General features: G+C 41.7%; 1 protein-coding gene across 2 annotated transcripts in view; it reads left to right on the forward strand.

The window, feature by feature from the left end:
* The window catches only part of prkar1b (protein kinase, cAMP-dependent, regulatory, type I, beta), a 62228-nt gene that overhangs the window by 27014 nt on the left and 13809 nt on the right, over positions 1 to 21405 (forward strand). For both annotated transcript variants that reach the window (XM_034089942.2, XM_034089943.2), the window contains 3 exons: positions 9230 to 9291; positions 14459 to 14505; positions 18947 to 19105. In XM_034089942.2, the coding sequence (XP_033945833.1) occupies positions 9230 to 9291; positions 14459 to 14505; positions 18947 to 19105 (268 nt within the window). The remainder of the gene's footprint in view (positions 1 to 9229; positions 9292 to 14458; positions 14506 to 18946; positions 19106 to 21405) is intronic.

Here is a 21405-nt window from a genome sequence, read left to right on the forward strand (position 1 = left end):
TTTCTCTTAGAGTCTCTGTCTTTCTCTGTGTCTCTCTCCCTCATTCCAGCGACACTTCCCCTGTAGACACTTCAGAGAGGTAGAGGCTTAGTCCTGTCAGCGCCTGATTCAGCCTGACCGCTTTTCTCTCTAAGTGGAGGAAGAGCTCGCTTTTTCCTGTCCTGGGGCAACAAACATCGGAGACAGAGGGCATTAGGAAATGTGTGAATATGTTTGGGACTGAAGTTTACTCCAAACAGACAAGACAAGGAAATAAGTTAGAGTTAACAGAGGAAAAACACATTTTAGTGTCAACAGAATAGCATATCAGCTTAATCTTTAAACTGACCCAATGCAATAAAGGGAATGGAAAAGGAAGGGAAGGGAGAGGAAAGAATGGTAGTGACTGCAGGGTTGGACATGTTTGTGATGTTTCAAGGCTGACATCATGGCTGCTTCAGCAGGTGGTGTGTGTGGGATCATCAGGTAGGCCTGTAAAACAGCCATGTCACACTACAGCAGTCTGAAAGGTGGAAAGCAGGGATTCTCTACACATTGCACCATAATGCCAGCAATGTAGTTTGGGACTAAGCTGAAAGTTTTAGTAAGTCGTATGTAATCCTCTTTCTTAATACAGCTCAATTGTTGTATTATATTTATAGATATAGAAGCAGAAAAATACATGTGATATTGGGCCACAAGTAACCTTAGCTAACCTTACTGTATTATCGTTACTTTGCTCGGAAAATGATTCAGCTGTTCTCCGAAGTGGCATACAATAATCCTATGATTTTAGACATCAAAGATTCTGATGAGGCATATATTTACAGTCAAGATCTCATCAAAGTATTGGTGTTTGTTCTCCGCCCTGTAACACATCCTCATTTCTCCTCACATCCTCCTATCAACCACTCCTTCTCTTCTCACTGTTTTACTCCTCAGACTGGTCCTTTCTTCCACTGCCATGAACTCTCTGTGTGTGTGTGTGTGTGTGTGTGTGTGTGTGTGTGTGTGTGTGTGTGTGTGTGTGTGTGTGTGTGTGTGTGTGTGTGTGTGTGTGTGTGTGTGTGTGTGTGTGTGTGTGTGTGTGTGTGTGTGTGTGTGTGTGTGTGTGTGTGTGTGTGTGTGTGTGTGTGTGTGTGTGTGTGTGTGTGTGTGTGTGTGTGTGTGTGTGTCTGTGTGTGTGTGTGTGTGTGTGTGTGTGTGTGTGTGTGTGTGTGTGTGTGTGTGTGTGTGTGTGTGTGTGTGTGTGTGTGTGTGTGTGTGTGTGTGTGGTGTCTAGCTTTACTATACTGGTGGGGACCTACATCTGTTTACATAGTCACGTGTGGGGACTGGTTTCCCTTATGGGGACAAATTGGAGGTCCCCATAAGGGAATCATTAATTTTAGGGGGAAGACTTGGTTAGGGTTAGGTTAAGGGTAAGGGTTAGGGTTAGGTATATGTTGGTTATGGTTAAGGTTAGGATAAGTCTCCAAGAAATGCATGTAAGTCAATGTAATGTCCCCTGAAGTGAAGTGTCTGTCTGTCTGTCTGTCTGTCTGTCTGTCTGTCTGTCTGTCTGTCTGTCTGTCTGTCTGTCTGTGTCTGTGTGTGTGTGTGTGTGTGTGTGTGTGTGTGTGTGTGTGTGTGTGTGTGTGTGTGTGTGTGTGTGTGTGTGTGTGTGTGTGTGTGTGTGTGTGTGTGTGTGTGTGTGTGTGTGAGATGGTCTTTCTTTCTATTCCAAAACCTCCCATTGCCATGCCATCAACATAACAGTGTGAGGAAAGCTCTGATGCTCTAGGTAGGTACTAGTTATGGTAAGGAGGTGATAAGGCCGGATTGCCCTCTCATGAAGTTGGCATTGGCAGGCTAGTAGAGTCCAAGGTGCCAGAGCCAGTTCAGTGGTAGTTCATTCTGATATTTTATCTGACGACTGCTGCTTCAATTAGGCTCAAAGGTTTCAGGAAAGCCACTGTGTCAGTCGGTATTTCCATTCTTCTCTGTTATGCAAGTAATTGCTTATGTTTGTTTGAATCACCGTGACCATTAGCACATTAGCCTTTACCACAGCAACACAGGCTCATGGATTTATGTTTCGAATTCTTCTGAATCAGTCCTCCAGTATATATGAGTAAAGAAAGGGACATCTCAACAGTGTATTATAGGTTAATAATATAGATTGGACAGTATAGATTTGGACATAGTCAAGGCAAGGCAAGGCAGGTTTATTTATATAGCACTTTTCAACACAAGGCAATTCAAAGTGATTTACGAAAATGAAAGACATTACAAACATTAAAAAGCAAAGATAATACAACATGAATAACGCAGGTACATGAATAAAAGTTACAGTGCTGTGTTCGATGTGAATAGTTCAATTAAAAGTAGCGGCAAAAAGAAAGTCTTCTCTCAACACAAAATGTAGGAAAGACACGCACCTCAGCACTGCATTTGAATATGAATGTAGAGATTAGACATCAGCAGTGTTCACACAGATCACCAGATTGGCCCATGTGCTCCTCTACTGCGCTACACACATATTGAGACATATATCCACACTTTGAAGCAACAGAATGCATCCAAGTTTACACCACTAATAAACCCGCCAGGGCCAGGTGTGTGGTTTTAACACAGCGTGCTCCCTGCCCTCTGTTGGTTTTAAATATAACTTTCACCATTTAATCACACTGCCTTCTCTAACTGGAACTCTTTAGATCTCCACTATGCCTACATGATCTCACTATTAGACCTTAGATTCAACACAGAAATATCAGTCTGACACACATTTCCAATATATTCTAGATCAAAAAACGTTTTACAGCGTGCAATAATCCATTGTAACTTAAAAGACTGCTTTGTTTTTCTTTAAGCTTTTGAATTTGATCAGAGCCCCATAGACCAAAGGCAGACGGGGACAAGGCCAGTTGAGTGAGGAGAAATGAGGCGTCTCTTTCTCTTCTTCCCTCCAACATTGTTGACCATCTCTAAGTGGTCTTTGCCACCAGCCGTAAACTGTTATGTCCACCTGTAAACCTCCAGGACCACCCCTGTGTTCAGCGTAGGCAAGTTCACATCAGCCCAGACAAAGACTAGGACCCGTAAAATAATTTAAAAAGAAGCTCAACCAAGAGCAGTGGGGAAATGTACAGTTTTTATATCTGCGGTAAAAGTCAAGAGGAAACTATGATAAGATTAAAATGTTTCTTCTCAATGTGAAACACGTGTCATTGTGTCTGTAAGACGTGCTATCATAATTGTTAAGTTTAACAAGAAAACACGAATACGTCTGTTAACCACAAGACATTTAAACGCAGGTTAATAGGAATTTTTAAATGTCAGGATGACAAAATATGAAAACAAAATGGTGTTCTTTCCATTTGGCACCAGCTTAAACCAATATAGCTGTTGTTTTATGAAGTGTGTTGCCGATTCTATTGTTTAACCTCGGCTACATTACACAGTATACCGTTTTTAAAGTGGACCCCTGATGTTTGTTCTTCGTCAAAGGGGACCTTTGTGGTGTGTCTTCATAAAATTGGACACAACACGCATTGTTTCTAAAGTTTGGAGGCTGATGTGAAGAAATAGGCAGCAGCTGGCATGACCTGGTCCCTCCGTTCTTTGCTCTGCCTCTGGGGAAACACAGGGCACGTGCCAAGAGCTTTGATGTCATAAATATCCTCCCTGAAAGCTTCAGCACTGTATAATTATACTTCCCCTCTCCTCCTCCTCTCTCCTACTCACTGTCATACTGCTGCCCATTGTCAGCATTGTGTGTGTGTCTGCATGTGAGTGTGTACGCGCTTATGTGTTTATGTAATTAGATGGTTTAAAAAAAGAGCTGTCATTGTGTCCACAGCAACACAGCTCAGTGGGGTGGGTTGGTTGTTCCCTGCGAGTAACTTTGGCTGATTGTGCTCAACTTTAAACTCTGGACATTAAACTGTAAGCCACTTAGTCAGCCTCGTAAAGCTGTTTTCCATCTGACTGTGATATACACATAATGAGTCACACACCAGGCTAGAAAACAATTCAGTTAGCCTACATCATCAGTGAAAAGGTAATGTATGTTTTGATCCTTTTATGTGAGTTCACTTGTGATTTAAACATTATGCTGACTAATCACAACTCTTCACCTGGCAGCCTTACAAAAACCAATACATGTTTTTCATAGCAACGTGACACTTAGGGAAAATGTGATGATAGTATACACAATGCAGTCCTCCCAGAGCTTTACACTCTCTGGAGGCTTCAGTTAGTATGCAGAATAGTTTCTGTCAAACATTACAAAGTCAATCAGCCGGCAGGACTTCTGGAAACACAATATCATCTGCATATCCATCTCATAGCTTACTCATTATTACATTGGAGTCCTAAGGGTTGTAAAATGTGTAAGAGCAGATCATGATTAATAAGGAATGAAGCATTTTTAACCTGTTTTATATTTGTATATAATTTGGCCCTTTGATGGATCTTTTCACCCATATTTTGGAAAGCTGGGAGTTAGAGGGTGGCATTACTGCCAAGATGGAGATGACCAAAGCTGCTCACTTTGATCTTCATAACGGCTCTTCAAAGTCCTTTGGGTGACATCTTGTACAGTATAATGTTATAATGTTGATTTTTGTTATCCTTGTAGGATTGGTTTTCCTCTACTGCATCTACAGGGAGATCAGAGTCAGGCAGCCCTTTTTGTTAATTTATTTGATTAAACTTTGTCTTTCCAGATGAAGAATCACCATGTCACCCTCCTGCCTTTGATAAGCCTTCAAAACGTACATTTATAACACAAATCAAGTGTAGATTTGTTGTCCCTAAGCCAGTTCTTGTATAATATTGAGACTTATAAAACAAAGACTATTGTTCTGATTTGCCAGAAGTAGTAATCCGAATTACTATCAACTAAATAATCCTTCAAGCTCTTACGGTATGAACGCTGTGCCAGCCAAACCAGTGGCGAATCACTGCCAAGAACACACTTGGAGGGCGGGGAAGTTCCAATACGTGGGGCAGTTGTTGATTGTTTGGGTTATTGCAAAACGTGTTCTATCCAGACGAGTGAGCACTCTGGATGGGTGCGCCATTAAGGGCTTGTGTAACTCAACATTCTGCGGCCCATTAAGTTAAACAAAGACATGGCAGCATGCTGCACTGTTTAAGAGACCCTTGGTGTTAATGGCGTAATGGCGCTGCTGTGTGTTGAGGTAGTAATGTACTGTAAGAGATAAGGCGTCTGCTGCTGAACAAATAAACAGCTGTGTTGGAGGAGAGATTAACAGCAAGAAGGGAAGAGGTGATGGAGAAAGGCAGTCTTCACCAACTAAGAACAACAAGCAATCCAGCTACAACAAGCAGGCCTGAGTTTATGTAATTAATGACTGAAATCCCCCGAGCTGACCACAGTTTTATGGCTGTTTGAGAACAATAATAGGCTGTTGCTGCGTATTTGTGTGCTTGTATGTAAAAGAGAGTGAAGGCGCACATAAGCTTTTCCATTCCTTCCTGCAAAAAAACACACACACACACACACACACACACACACACACACACACACACACACACACACACACACACACACACACACACACACACACACACACACACACACACACACACACACACACACACACACACACACACACACACACACGTCTGTATGCACTCGATGTGTTGTCAAATCTGACCTGCAGCCTGACCTGGCAGCTACATTTCGCCTGTTCGGTTAATCTCATTACAAAAAAGCACAGTTTCCTGATGAGCACAGCATATTGTAAGGCAGGGCATTGCATAAAGGTGTCTCTTTTGTCTCGCTGTATTCATTTTGATGTTAATCATATTTGTTGCTTCACCAGTCTCTGCTGCTTCCCTACCATGATTCAAAACGGTGTCATTTTCTCTAGATGCAAACAGACCCATCCAAGCAACGCACTACACATCACACATGCACGTATATGGACTGTGTGTGTGCACAGGATGATAACCACTTAGATTAGAATGGCATTATATGTATATGTTATATTTTTCGGTGTATGTTCTTACATGCATGTGTACATTTGTCGCAGGGAAGTATTTCCACATATCTGAACCATGACACAAGCCTATTCTCCCTCCTGAGGGTTGAGGTGAACTTCCCTTAGAGTCTGCAGGGTCTCTCTCTCTCTCTCTCTCTCTCTCTCTCTCTCTCTCTCTCTCTCTCTCTCTGTGTCTCTATCAGAACAACACATCCATTGTTGAGGGGGGGGCTCTACCTTTAAATAAGGTCAGAGGTTCTACAGGTAGCGGAAAGGACAAGATTAATCACTTCATCTGGGACAGGGAGGGAGGGGGCGATAGACCGAGAGATGAGAGAAATAGGTGGGCCTGCGAGAGAATTAGAGGGAGGAAAGGGGTAATTGAGAGGGGAGAGGAAGAGAAAAAGTGATAGAGAGTAGACAGGGAGGAAGTTGGGGATGAAGAAAGGGAAAGAGAGACAGGTAGAGATGAGGGGAAGTAATTACCTGCATAAGTGTCATAGCTCATCGATGCATTCAGCGAGAGGCAGGGCATGGAGAGAGGGAGGTGGTCAAGGGTAATTACCTTACCACGGGTTAGCTCGTCTTTGATCCCCTCGCTATGACTGTGGCCCAATTGCAATCCGGCCACTACGCCATCTCCCTATCCCCATCCACTCCGTTTTAGTGTAGAGGAACTGGATCATTCCAAATAAATAAGCGGGGTGTGGGTGGCTGGAAAACCCTCCAACAGCAAGTCTGCACTGATACTGACTGAACCAGCTGCCAACGGTACTGACCACGTGCAATGCCATTCTGTGCCAGTCATGCAAACATTTACTAGGTGACATTTAACATTGTCTTACAGATAAACAACTTGGTTACATTGTATCCAAGATCAATTAAATCCTTTTCTACTTTAGAAAGCAGTAAACTCTACAGCTTGTACGGGCGGTGCATTTTTATACTATTCATACTAACAGCTGCGCCAATAGCCCGCCTCATAGTCATCCAACATTGCCCATATTTTGCTGGGAGATAGAGGGTGGCATTACTGCCAAGATGGAGATGACCAAAGCTGCTCACTTTGATCTTCATAACGGCTCTTCAAAGTCCTTTGGGTGACATCTTGGAGACCATGTTCATGTTTTATTTAGTCCAAGCGACACCATAAGAGAAGGGAGCTTCGTTTACTGTAACTGTGATTCTGAATACAAACAGTATTCACTCTGTCAGAGAGAGGGTGAGCATCCTACTTGGTGCGTGATGATAATCATCAACAGTATCATCATCAATAGCTCATTCCTAATAACAAGCTGTCTTGAGTTAGATAGCATTGAAACATTGCATGAAAGTGACTCGTATGCTGGTTTTCTACACATTATTAGTTACGTGACCATGTCCCTGACTAAACAGCCTCCGTGCAGAGAGCAGGTGGTCACAGACGTGAGGAGAGTTGAGACTCTTGCAGATGTTGCCCTGACTAATCCCCATCAAAGCCAATGTGTTGGTTTGTCATATGAGAGTGCCAGTTTGCGTGTTTTCTTCATGAATGCCTGTGCTCAAATATGTTGTTGTGTTACCAAGTGTGTGTGTGAGTGTTTTGACATGCAGTGTACTAGCTGCAACTATAGTACCACGTGCATACAGTATATTGGAAGTTGTGTTGATACGATACGATATACTTTATTGTCCTCGTAAGGAAATGTGTTCTGGACTCCGTCCTGCAGTTCCGCATACAATAACTCATGTGTGCATGTGCATCTTTGAGCCTGTGCTTTACACTTCAAAGAGAAAGTGTGTTTTGTGTGTGTGCGTCAGTGGCCAGCTGCATCGCACTGGGCCTACCTGTGGTTGTTGTTGGCTCAAACCCACCTTCTTAAGTCTGCTTTTTATTCCTTGTCACATAAAAAAATACCAACAGGGTCCGTTCACTTCCAAACCACTCAATAACATCCTCAGATCTTCTCCAACATCTGTTGACCTGCCGTTTCCTTACCTGGTCGAATCATGAAAAGCAACACTTTGATGTCTGCTGTGTGCAGCGAGGTGTCTTGCTGTCTAGTGTTCTGCCATGAGCCAAGAAATATTCAAAACCTACGCATTATTTGGTACAAACCTGTGTGTTTTCAGAAGTAATATATACTGAGACACAGACACAATCTGTGCAAACACACACACATTCAGTGACACACACAACCATCATTTGGGAACGGGCTCAAACTTGCTCCACATTCACTCAGCAGGTCTTGTATGTCTTTGATATGCCTGACCCTCTTATTGTTTTTTCTATATTTCTCTATAAGACGGGTGGTATGCAACTGATTAGATAGATAAATATACCCTGAAGGTGAAAGAGGGGCAGAAAGGCGGAGAGGAAGGAAACAGACTTTTCTCTTGTCTCAACACATCGCAGCAGTGGAACTTTAATCTGCCGAGGCTTCATGCATTTAAACGGCCTGATTAGGAACAGTCTAACAGGCGCTTTCCCTGCCTGGCTGAAACAGAAATTAAGTGCTTAGGCACAGCCATCATTTTGTTTGTTTTCTCAGCGCCTTTTTCAAAAGATACACTCAGAGATACGGGCTTTGATTATGTGTTGAAGCAACACCCTCATGTTTAAGCCCCCGTGCAGTACTAATACAATGTACAGAAACAGACCGAGCCTGCAGCTTTGCAATGTTTATCTAATGGTAATAATCTCTTGATTGAAACAAAAGTTTATTTTTACACCACTACATATATATATTAAGTATAATATAATATCTTTGCCAAAAACTACAGAACTTATGGTTTTGAGCTTGATGATTTGTTAGTTTAAACCCTGTCCTTATTGGCAAACATTTGTTCCTTATGATTGTTTTAACAAATAGTTGTGGGTGTTTATTTGGATGTGGATGATGATGATGATGATGATGATGATGATGATGATGATGATGATGATGATGATGATGATGAAGAAGAAGAAGAAATCAGTTGTGTACACATGCAGGTGGATGTGTTTAGTGCACGTTAATGTGTTGGGGTCATCCAGAGTTCTCAGGCCTGTCTCTTCAGCTATGCTAGCAGCTGATAGAGTTGATACAGGGACGATGGCTTCCCTGCCTTTCCCATCATGCCGTTCTTATTCCACACATACTGTTGTGTGTGAGTGAGGAAGTTAACAATGCTCAGGGACTGTGGTGTAATCTCCATAATAGCAGGTATGTTGGTATTAACTGTGTTCTCCCTCCTTTTTTCTCTTTTCTTCCTCCACACTCTGTCTGTCTCTCCTTCAGTGACATATTTGATGCCATGTTCCCAGTCACCCACATCGCAGGGGAAACAGTCATCCAGCAAGGTATGTGGAACTGGTCCATTTACTCCAAAATTGCTTTTGTTCTTCCTTTCTTTTGCTGATCTGCTGATTAACAGAAAAACAAACTAAGAAACAAATTAAAGTAGAACACACATATTTAAATAAAATACAAAAAATGTGCTTCACGCTTCGTCATTTGAAAGAATATCCTACCTGAGTGCGCATCTGCTCCATCTTCTTCGCCTTACCATGCAGATTGGCAAAGTGAATTCCAATGTCAAGAAACACCAAATCATCAGATCGTTGACTGCTCTTGTAGTTATGTTGGCTTGACAATAGGGCCCTTTTCTTGAAGAATTCATGTATTACACTGCCACTCAAGTTAATTTGTCCCACCACTCCCTTGTTCCCTCCATTTTCCTCTCTTTGCCCCACTAATACATTCCCTTAGTCTGCACCAGATGTCATGTCCCTTTTCTGCCTAACCACAGTCGTCAAAGCCTTCGCTCTAGACATCTCAGGACTTTGAAGGAACACAGACCTGAACACAGGGCCAGACTGTATTTTTCCTGTACCCCCCCACTCAAACTGCTATCAACCACAGACGCAGACCTAATCACATATTTAAAACACTGAAAACACACATTCTCACAGACAACCGCAGACAATTTCCGATAATACTGTGTTCACACCTGCTCAGAAAGCACATAGGTTACACTTGTCGAACATGCCGCGCTTACACATTCTCTTAGACATTAAGTGAAGGCAAACTATAGGCTTTTGAACACACACCCGCTCTGTCACTCCCACCTACTCTTAAGACAGCATCCAGGGGTAGGTCAGTCCTAATTTGGTGATAATAGGTCTAGCTAACTTTGCAGGGCCCCCAGTCCCAGACAGACCATTGTTATATACACCATAGAATGTGGTATACAGTATATATGGCGCTGATGTCATTGCTGATGTCTGGACTACTGTAAAGCTTTAAAAAAGAAGCTCCCCTGCTATTCGCCCATCACACAGTATTTAGAAACAGCTACAAGTTGCCGACTCTGTGGCTCAAGTGGTATTTAAACAGAGTGAACATGTACATTCAAAATGGAGTATGGAGGTATTTTCATTGACATTTATTGTCTATCAAGTACATTTAATCTGATGTTTCTGAAACATAGTATATCCAGTTTTGCAGTTGTAAGCAATTGGTCCGTTGATGATATTTGTTAATAGTAACGGCCCGTCCACACTACAGCGTCGACAGCGTCGACAGTGTCGAAAACTCCAATCTGCCCATTCACTTTCAATGGGGTGACGTCACGTTGCCTCGCTTTTTCGCCGAACTGAATTGTGGGTAGCAGAGCGGTCCGTCTCCGCCGTCTCCGGCGTCAGAGAAGTTCAACTTCTCACGCCGGAGACGCCGGAGTAGCCAGCGCCAGCCAATCAAATCCCGTTTCTGAAAATCTGACAGCTCAAGCCGTAGCCAATCAAACCGCGTCTAAGCTGGGAGAGATATCCCGCCGTTCATTTCTATATTTCAAAAAAAGTTGGAGGAGAAATAAACTATCGCCGTAGCAAATCACCCGGTTTTGTATGACCAGACCCTCTTCACCTACCGGGATACAAACCGGAGGAACCAGGCATGGAGGGAGGGAGGTGGCAGAGACAGTGGGTGAAACTGGTAGGTTTTCGCCTGTTTGGGGAGTTTATATATATATTGCTCCCATACAATCCCCGGGTTTTTTGCTTTGTATGTCGGGGGCGGGAGATTCATGTGATTGGTTGTTGGTCGTGTTGCTTGAATAAAATCCCCAAGCTCCAGACACGCCCAGCTCCAAGCTTTTTTTGAAGCTGTAGTGTGGACGCTCCGTAAGATTTGATGTATGTATCAATATTTGAGTTATCAGATTACAAAATGTGAGTTTTGAAACATGGACGTTTCTAGCTTTATGGTGCAGCACTGTGGCTACAATACACACCTTACAGTCCACGGATGTAACGCATGTATTCCTTTTGACTAAACTCAAATAACCTTAACTGTTAACGGCAATTAGCTTGTGTTGACACGGTTCAACACTAAGTACACATTCCTGTGTGTGTGTCTGTGTGTCTGTGTGTCTGTGCACATTCTGATCAAATATTTGCCTGCACTCTCAGGCACAGGGGGATTGGAAGGTGCAAAACAAAGACTTGAGCACCAAAGTGATAAAAGACAGGAAGAGTAGAAGAAAAGAAAGACAGAGTGAGAGGGAATTGAAAGAGAGATAGATCAGATGAAAGAGAGAGGAAGATAGAAGAGGGCCAGGTTGCAGCAGGGTGTGTGTGTGTGTGTGCAGACCATCAGACAGACAAGGAGCGTTTTGTGTGACATGTAGAGCTTTGTGATTAACGAGCACTCTCTACCCAGTATTAATTAGCCGTGTGAACTATTGTGAACTTTACACACGGGGCGCTCTCAGCTTTTCAGCTCTTCAGGTGAAAATACACAAAAGATAACAAATGCACACAGTCACACACACCTTCACAAAATGCATACACGCGCATACTTGTGTCATGTATACTCATGCATCATCACCCTCTTGTACCTCTGAATGGAGTTGCATGTGTGTCTTATTGTAGGAGGAAGCTGCTGGGAGAGCTTCACATTGCTTTCGTATGTCCTTCTTCATAATTTCCTGAGCCCCATGTAACAGATACCATAATTAAAGGAACACTTCACCATTTGTCAGCCTTATCTCCAGACTAGATGCTTTTAGTGGACAATATCCCATGGCTCACTTCAAGGGTTTGGGGTTCGCTTTGAGAGCACAGCATGCCACTGTCAATGACACAACAGGGAGCCAGTCAGACAACCAGACAACATTTTGAGTTGTCAGGCACATTTGATAGCTACTCAAAAATTAGTAGCAAAAGATCAAGCTCTTGAAAAATGGAGGAAACATAGCAAAGAATGGACACACCTGCTAGTGGAAAGGCTCTAAAAACATCAAGTTTTAGGTTTTAATCCATCTTAAAAGAAATTGTTGTAATATGAGCATTACATCCTCTTGTTTTGAAAAGGAAAAATCTCAAAAGGATTATAATAATATAATTATTTTGTTCATATTCTATGTACATTAGCAATGTCTCAAACCAGCTGACGTCTGTTGCATATATTACTCTGAATCATTCTCTTGAATTCGTGCTCAGGTGGTTTCGCTCTGCATGCTCAAGCACTTCTGTTTCAGAGTTTCCACTATTAAGCTACTCAAGCAGCGGTTGAAAGCGCTGCTGTTTGATGGCGAGAGCCCATTTTCACCGAAATATTGGCAGGTCCAGTGAAATATGCATTCTGGAGGAGAAAGCGGCATCTTTGACGCTGGGTCTGCCCTGATGCTTTCAGGGGTAATGAATAACCACCAAAAGAAAAATAATAGCAAGACCATAAACCCAGAACTCTTATTAAGGAGAAGGGATGTTGACACAAAGGATGATGAGAGTATAAGAACATGTACATATGTGTGGGTTTATGTAGAAGTTTCAGGTTTATTTTTGTCCTTACTGTAGGTTCAAAAATGGGTACTCCAAGTGTTGTTACGGTTGAGCAGCGCAGGGAGGACCCAAGTGCAGACAGACGATTGTTTAACAGCAAATAAAACAGGATCAACAAAAAACAGGATCAACAAAAAACCAGACAGGAACTCCCTCTCCCTCTAAGCACAAAAAGGAACCCACAAAACCCCAACAGAAAACAAGAACTTAAATACACACATGGCCAATCAAGACACAGCTGGGTAGGGGAGGGAAAACACAAAGATACAGGTGAACAGAATCAGGTAATCACACAGGCGGGAAAAGACAGACAGGAAACAAATACACACATGACAGACAGGGGTTGCGTTCCGATAATCCAAAAGTCAGCTCCTAAATGCTAACCCTATCTCCTATTCCTTGACCTCTGAGTGAAACGTCACGGGGTTAAGGGATAGTGGATAGGAGAATTCAAAAGGACTTAGGAGAAGAGACTGTGGTACTTTAGAGAATCCGAATGCACTTTCGCTATCCGACGTGTTTATGATGCGCCAGCGGACGTCATGAATGTGCGTCTGCTGCTGTGGGGGAACTATGGAAACCACAGTTTTCTATACAGCGGACTACAACCTGGATGTTCAATAAGAACGAGGGACTACTGTGAACTCATCTAGAGACTCTGCACCGTGCTCTGATGCTGTTGCTTTGCTTTATGAACGTGGACAACAGAGAAACATATTCCTCATGACCAAAGTTGGAATTGAAATAAAAAAGGAAAGTGAAACTTATGCTCGTCCCCCTCTCCCTCCGGTCCACATTAATACAAATTATCCCAATACATATGATTGTATGAACTATGAAAATATCTTAAAATCAATACAAATGTATTTATTATAAACATTTGTCCTTAACATCTATCACTGTGTATATCACCATTCAAACATCTTTTAAAAGTTGAACAAACTCCACACAGCTCAGTAAAGACTGTGAAATGTTGACTTTATTTGATAATTTCAGTAAAAACTAACGTTCATATTTCTCTTTTGATTATAATACTGATGAACGTTCAGAACAAAGCACTTTGGCAACTTACCACATACGTTTTAAAATGCTTAATAAGCACCGTAACGTTCATGATATAATTTCTCGGTCATAATCGGTTGTTTCCGTGAACGGCCGACTGTTGAGTGACGGCAAATGCTGCGGCTGCAATGCATTGTGGGGCAGCATTTTCTCCTCTCCTTTCGTCAAGGGAGGTCCAGTGGTTCCTAAGCTAAAGGAGGTTATAAAGGAAGTTTGAAACCTCCTTTCCTTTCATTTGGAGAATTGGAACGGCACTTAACATGGCTGCCACTGACGTACTTCCGGGTCATTTCACTTGGTTAGGAAGGTTCCTAAGCTAAATGGACTATTGGAACGCAACCAGGGGGTTGATTCATCCTTGAATGAAAAACAGGAAGCCGACAGTCCTAGACAATTCCAAAATAAAACATAAAATAAACAGATCCTAACAAGTGTTTAACAAATAATTTAAATCTGTTTAAGCCCAAGAAGTTTGAAAAAACCTTGAAGAAAGTCTTAAAGATCTTAAGCAGCAGGTGGAAGTAATAGGAAGTGTAGCTTTCCTGCTGGCTTCAGGTCATTTGCATGCGTTCCCCCGGCTCTCTCATAAACTCCTGTGTTTCTCCTTGTCTCTCCCTTCCAGGCGATGAAGGAGACAACTTCTATGTGATTGACCAAGGTGAAGTGGACGTAAGTGGCCAATGGGGAGACAAACACACATAAAACAAACACTTATTTCTCTTAAGAATATTTTATATTAGTTTAAAAGTAAATCATTACAAATTGATATTCCAGTATGCATCGTGCCAATATGAGCTTTTATTCACCTGTGGAAGGTGTAACTTGAGAAGGATTTTGACTCTCGGGATACCAAGCCTTCTCCCCACATGTTGAGACAATGTTTCCTTCTAACAATGGGCAAGTTGTATTGGATTTCCCTCATGTTTTGTTCTCTTGAAAGTGTGGTTCCACTCCGATGGCAATCTGAACATGGCGCTAGAGAGTCCAGCGCACTGAGAAGGCAGCCAAACTGAGGACGCCTTTTGTCTTAGCGAGCCTGACGCAGAGCGATAGAGTTAAGTGGAGAGATTAAACAGGAGCTGATGGAAAGTTAAACAGGAAGTGACCTTATCAGTTTACAGCGGTGAGCACAGACAAGGTGGGTAAGAGGAGAGAAGCACGTTGGCAAACTGAGGGTGCTGATACAGTCGTCCCACCTGAGAGACAAAGAGAAGGACGTTTACAGATACTGAGATAGTGCCGCGATTATAAGATTTCATAACATCTAACTCTTACCAAACAGTTTTGCATTGACCTCCATTGTTTTTAGATTATGTCTTGTGATTAGAACAAATTAATGCTTGTTATGTTAAGATTCAAATAAAACACTAATGGGTTATAATGGTTTGTCTGTGTGCATATCCATTGCTATATTTAGGCAAGACGCAAATAGGACATTTAGTAAAGGAAAAAGATGATCATTTCCACACTCTGGATTATATCTTCTCAGCTTCATTAGACTGAACACGTTTTTATTGAAATAATTGTTTATTTAGGCCTGATGAAGACTGTTTAGTCTGAATTTTTTCCTCCAAATTGTTATCGTGATATTCTCCTCTTTTTCCTCCATGAATGTTTTTCTTTCTTTCTTAGTTATCAGTTAGTGTGTGATAATCTTACTCCCACGGAGACCTTTTTTCTTGGAAACATTGTTTTTGTTTTCACCACTAATCTTACAGTCTGTGGCTTGTCTTTTTCCAACCAGGCAGTGTGCTGAAACCGCCTGGTTTATTGGGTGCAACAGTTTTTCCTTTTACCAAAAGTTTGTCCTTTTTACTTACAGTACGGTTGGAAAATGCTGTAGCTAGCTGAAGCGACATATTGGCTGAAATTGAATATTAATGCTTTTTTACATGATACTGTCTTTATAATATTCATGATAAAATCACAGTTATTCTGGAGCTCAGTCAAGCAGTTGCAGATCCCCTCCTCCCACAGCCAGGGTCCTATCATTCTGCCCCCAAGTTGAGGAAGACCCCTATTCTTATACTCACCAGTTGTATTCTGTGTGTCTGTCCCCTCTCCCGACATGCCACCCCTCTCTCGCTGCAGTCAGCTGCTGCCTCCCAGCCACAGCTCAGGCACTAAACTACTTCAAGCTCAGTGCCGAGGTTATTAAAGTGTTGAGATGTCTCTCATTAGACAGGGGTGTAAATCTGCTAGCATCCAATAAACTGCCTGAAAGCTCACAACCACTGCCACTGCGTTAAACACCCCTCCATGTCTGCACACAAATGTATTCACTTACAGACATTGGCCTGTATTTATATGGGTGCACCACAAAGGAAATTAAAGCTTTCATTCCAAAATGTGAGATGATCTTGTTGGAAAAAAATGCTATTTGTAATAAACTGTAATTAACTGAGTATCTGGTGACATTTCAGGTTCTCCTATTAGTACTGTATATGTAAGTAGTATAAAAACACTGAATAATCCACTTAATAATTTATGACTTACACTTATTGTATTGTGAGGTGATGCAATTGTCGAGATAATTAATAGCAGTACAATTGTTTATATAAATGTAATTATATAAAATAATAATAATTATAAAGACACACTTTAAAACATCCTTATATCTGCCTAGAACTACATTTTAATGTCATCAACTATGTATAAATGTTTATGCAGTGCTACTTAATGCTTAATAAGAGAGATTAAGTGTTACACATTATCTCTAAATCACAGATGATTTAGTGGGAATGCTGATAGAGCATTCTTCTCCCACATTCCACATCGCAGAAACTCCGTTCGAACATCAAAACGTTCAGCTCGGCCGGGAATCGATTACTATTACTTTTCTCATTCATAACTTTCATAATTCCAGAGATACATCCCATAATACATCACATTTTTAACATGTAAGTCAATGGAGAAACTCTTCAGACTTGAGAAATCTTTATGCGACTTCAACTGCTAACTGCTCCTTCATACTTTCACTCAGAAACCTCATTCCAACTTTAAAATGTTTCACATCTTTCTGACATTATTCGTGTAACACAACTTAAATCAGATTCATACTTTTAGAAATATTAAACATTGTTCAGACCTTGGTAAAGAGGCAGATTTTAACATTAGTGTGTATTGCACAGCTCGTTAACACTAGAGTGCTTGATGTCACAGCTACAGTAGAGTGGAGGACAGCTTGAAATTTGCCTTCATATTTATTTTTAAACCTGCCATAATTCCCAAACCCTACACTCCGGAGACATCATTTTGCATGACAAACGTAGGAAAACATCTCGTAGCTTGACAAATTTAAAATAATTAAGCAAAAAAATTAAAAAAAATGTCTCTTGAGGGCATGGAGTGAGTGAACAACTTTCAACATGTCTCCATTAAACCCCATTGTAAGTTCAGCCTCGTCTTTCCCCACCACAGCAGCCGCACACCTTTAGTTAATCTGCCAAAAAGGCCACATTATTGACCCGAAAAATGTACTTAAGTACCTTCACATTTAGATGGAGCAGTTATGCTCTTATTGACATTAGGGCCTTCAGTCGATTTAAATATTAATCGTGATGAATTGCATGATTTACCAAAGGTACAGAATTGTTGGAAATCACAAACAACACAAAACAATTTCATTTCATTTCAAACCTTGACAAATATCTATTCAATAGCTATTCATTTATTGTATTTTATTTATATATTTACTTTGCTTTTAACAAAATCCAAGTATTAGTACTTTTGATTATGTACTATTTTTACACATTTGCTTATCTCATCTTTGACAGCCCTAATTAGTATTGCTTTTAAAGTAAATGTGGTATTTTTTAAATCAAATGAAACATCTGCTGCCAAAAAGACAACAAATAGATACCCTCACTCACACATTGAAACAGGGGATGCACAGAGGAGCCTAACTACAAACAGAAATGCAACACTGACTGCTAATCCGCCTTCCAGGACTTTTGATTTGTTGCTACTTAATTACCAGCAGGCGCACACAGCTTACTGCAGATATTCCCATGTTGAAAATCCAGTGACATGTGCAACAGCATACACGGTTTAGGACTTGAATTGTTTTATGATGAACTCCATTTTTCCTCATGCACAGTGCTGACTTGATACAGTACAAGTGTTTCCAATTTAAGTCTGAACATACTATACGTTTTTACTCAAGCTTTACTAGTGCATACTTGATCCAGTTAGGACTTCTTGCTGATTGTTCAAGCATTTGATACAGCTCCACCTGACCAGGAAATACATGAAAGTGTCTGTGGAACCTTAGAGGATCAGTTGTACAACAATGAAGACCAAACAAACAGATCAAGAGTTTTTAAGGAGTGTAACGGGAAACTGTGGAGTGACAACATATTACCTGTACTGTACGCTATGATGTAACACTTTTGCAACACTTATATGATTGTTCTTCTAAGCCTGACGTAACCGTAGCCAGAGCTCTGCATCCCTTTGAAGCACACCACAGGTTATAGTAAATATAAGTCCCTTGTGGTCTTCTCTGAGCCTTTGAATAATGCCTTGCAACAGTTTTGGCAATTCACAGCTACCGAAGGGACAAACCCTCCCTCGCTCTCTCCTTTCTCTCTGTGTTTTTAAGTCAACAAGATGGTGGATAGTGTGTCGACAGGTGAAACTAGAGACAGCCTGAGCGAGGCTCAATGAGGTTGCATTGTCTGTAGTGCTATAGTGGCTGGCCTAGATGGAGACGTGCATGTTTGTGCATGTAGATGGACAACCCTGTGAATGCCATACTGAGTAGACCCACAAGGTCCTTCACTGCTTTCTGTCCTCCATCACTTCTAAATCAAAGGGTAGGTCGTAAAAAGACAGGTAAAAGGAAATAAAGGGATGAACGGGGAGATGGGAAGGATAGAGGGCCATTTTAGAGTGTCTCATTTGAGGGCTTAGTGGGGATCAAATGCTCAGGGACAGGCCCAGTGAGCATGTCAAACGGCCCGGATACTAAGGAGAGGTAGAGGGGAAGGTTGGAAATCTATCTCAAGATGGTTTGAATGTTCACAGTCTACAAAGCATTGATTGCCATCCTTCAGGCGTAAAATAAATGACTCTCTCCCCATCATTCTGTTTCTTGTTCCGTCTGCAGGTGTACGTGAACGGGGAGTGGGTGACCAGTATTGGAGAAGGAGGTAGTTTTGGAGAGCTGGCCCTGATCTATGGGACTCCAAGAGCTGCTACCGTGAAGGCCAAGACGGATCTGAAACTGTGGGGCATCGACCGAGACAGCTACCGGCGCATCCTCATGGTACGAACATCTACACACTTCCTCTCTCTACTTGAGAAAACACTTTGAGTAACTTTAGCGTCACTTGTTCGACTCTACGTTTTCTTCCAAATATCTACAGGTTGGTCTTTTATATGTCAAAATATATGTTATTCAAATGGTTCGGCAGACGTTACACTCTTATCATTTGTGGTCCTTTACATGCAATATATTCTCCCACTCAACCACTTAAGACTCCTTAAAACACTCAAAAGTGTTGATTTCTTTTTCAAACGCTAAATATACGTAATCAAAAACCAAATCACCTTCACCTCCAGGTCTATTCTACCTTTTTTAATGTCTCTCTGGATATGTTGGGAGACGAAGAAAGGGGAAAAGAGAGAGGCTATGTGAAGGAGAGTCAACCCTAATGCCTCGACACACACTTCCAGCTCCAGGAGCTTATCTAGCAGGAATGTCTAAATGTTTAAACTGGAAACACACACACACACACACACACACACATCCACACACTTTTTCATTACTGTTTCCATGCCCAACTAAATACTTCCTTAAAATGTTTCCAACACCTTACCAAATATATTAGATATGCTCAAATTAAGCTTCCAAACATCCTGTGCATCTGAGCCTTGAAGTGTGAAGCAGCAGTGGCCATCCGGCTTTGTGCCACACTGTTTGAGCCCACAGAGATGGAGGACGGTCTGTGTTTGGACCTTTCAGCTCAATGTAAAGTTGGCACTGGCCTGCCCAGCACTCATGTCACCTCTTAAGCACATAGTTTAACCGAGGGCACAGTCTGCCCTGGTAACCTTTCTTTGAGAGGATTCTCCCTCCCTCCCTCTCTTTCTCTCCGGCTGTCATTCCTTCTTTCCTTCCAGCAGCAGCAGGAGGAAAGACGGGGTGAAGCAGAATTCAATTATGTGAACCTGTAGTTAATTATTGCTGTCAACGGTTTGTAAAGCTGTTTTTATAAAGAGAGGTATTCTGGCAACGTCTCAGGCCAACACAAGGAGCATTCTCTGTGTGTCTAAGTGTGTGTGTGTGTGTGTGTGTGTGTGTGTGTGTGTGTGTGTGTGTGTGTGTGTGTGTGTGTGTGTGTGTGTGTGTGTGTGTGTGTGTGTGTGTGTGGGTGTGTGTGTGTGTGTGTGTGTGTGTGTGTGTGTGTGTGTGTGTGTGTGTGTGTGTGTGTGTGTGTGTGTGTGTGTGTGTGTGTGTGTGTGTGTGTGTGTGTGTGTGTGTGTGTGTGTGTGTGTGTGTGTGTGTGTTTCCCAGTGAAATTATGCGGAGTGCTTGTGTCTGCAGCTAGTTAGTCAGGAGCTCTGGAAGGTGAGCTGCAGCTATCTTGTCCTGCTCCGCTGCTGGATCGTAATTAATAACTTGACAGGGAAGATTTACGTGTTTGTATTTATAGTGAACTACACAAGTTGACATATTCGGATTAATTGTACCATCTTGAGCAACTACATCCCTCAAAGGTTATCAACGTTCGCTGTTTGCATTAAAGTGTTGCGACCACCAAACCTTTTGCCAGTTGCAACTCTTGCTATTTTTTAATGCTTGTCAATGATGCTACATTTCGATTTTCGTCGATCCGATTGGAGTTCACAAACCATGATGCAAATGATCTTGGGTGCAGTCCATTGTAATATAAAGCTCCCAAATGTTTTGGGATGTTTCTCAAATAGAGCTGAATATATTTGTATTTTAATCAATAGGTCCTTGCGTCTGTCCCATTCTCGTGAAAGCAATTTCATAACATTTGGCACCAATGTCCTCTTGGACTTAAAGGTGAATTGATTAACTGACAAATATCTAATAAGATGTAATTGCATTTTAGACAGAAATCAAACTAAATTGGAATTTGACTGGTTGGTGGATGCATACAACTGTGAGGCAGTTATATTTAACATTTAAAAGATATTTCATTGATAAATATTTGTATTCCAGACCTATTTTAGTGCAGTACATGTTCATCTGTAGATTATTTTACCCTGGACGTTTTACCATCACCCAATGAAAAACATATACACACCGATGTCAGCATTATCAGAAGTGGTCTTGACGCTGCTTCCACGAGAGAACATGTCAGTTATCTTGTAACACAAAACCCCCAACATCCTCCTCTCCTCCTTACCCAGGAGTGCATTTAGTCAAATATGTAATACCATTCCATGGGATTAACACTCTCTCCATTGTGTTGATGCCAGTCATACAATACCCACCTCTTTGTGTCATCTTTGTTCTTAAACAGGCACAGCTACAGACAAAGCTTTACAAACTGACAGACCACCGTCAACAAACAGAAAACAGACCGAAAGGAG

Source organism: Pseudochaenichthys georgianus, chromosome 8 (genome assembly GCF_902827115.2).
Source record: "Pseudochaenichthys georgianus chromosome 8, fPseGeo1.2, whole genome shotgun sequence".
In the NCBI taxonomy this organism is placed as follows: Eukaryota; Metazoa; Chordata; class Actinopteri; order Perciformes; family Channichthyidae; genus Pseudochaenichthys; species Pseudochaenichthys georgianus.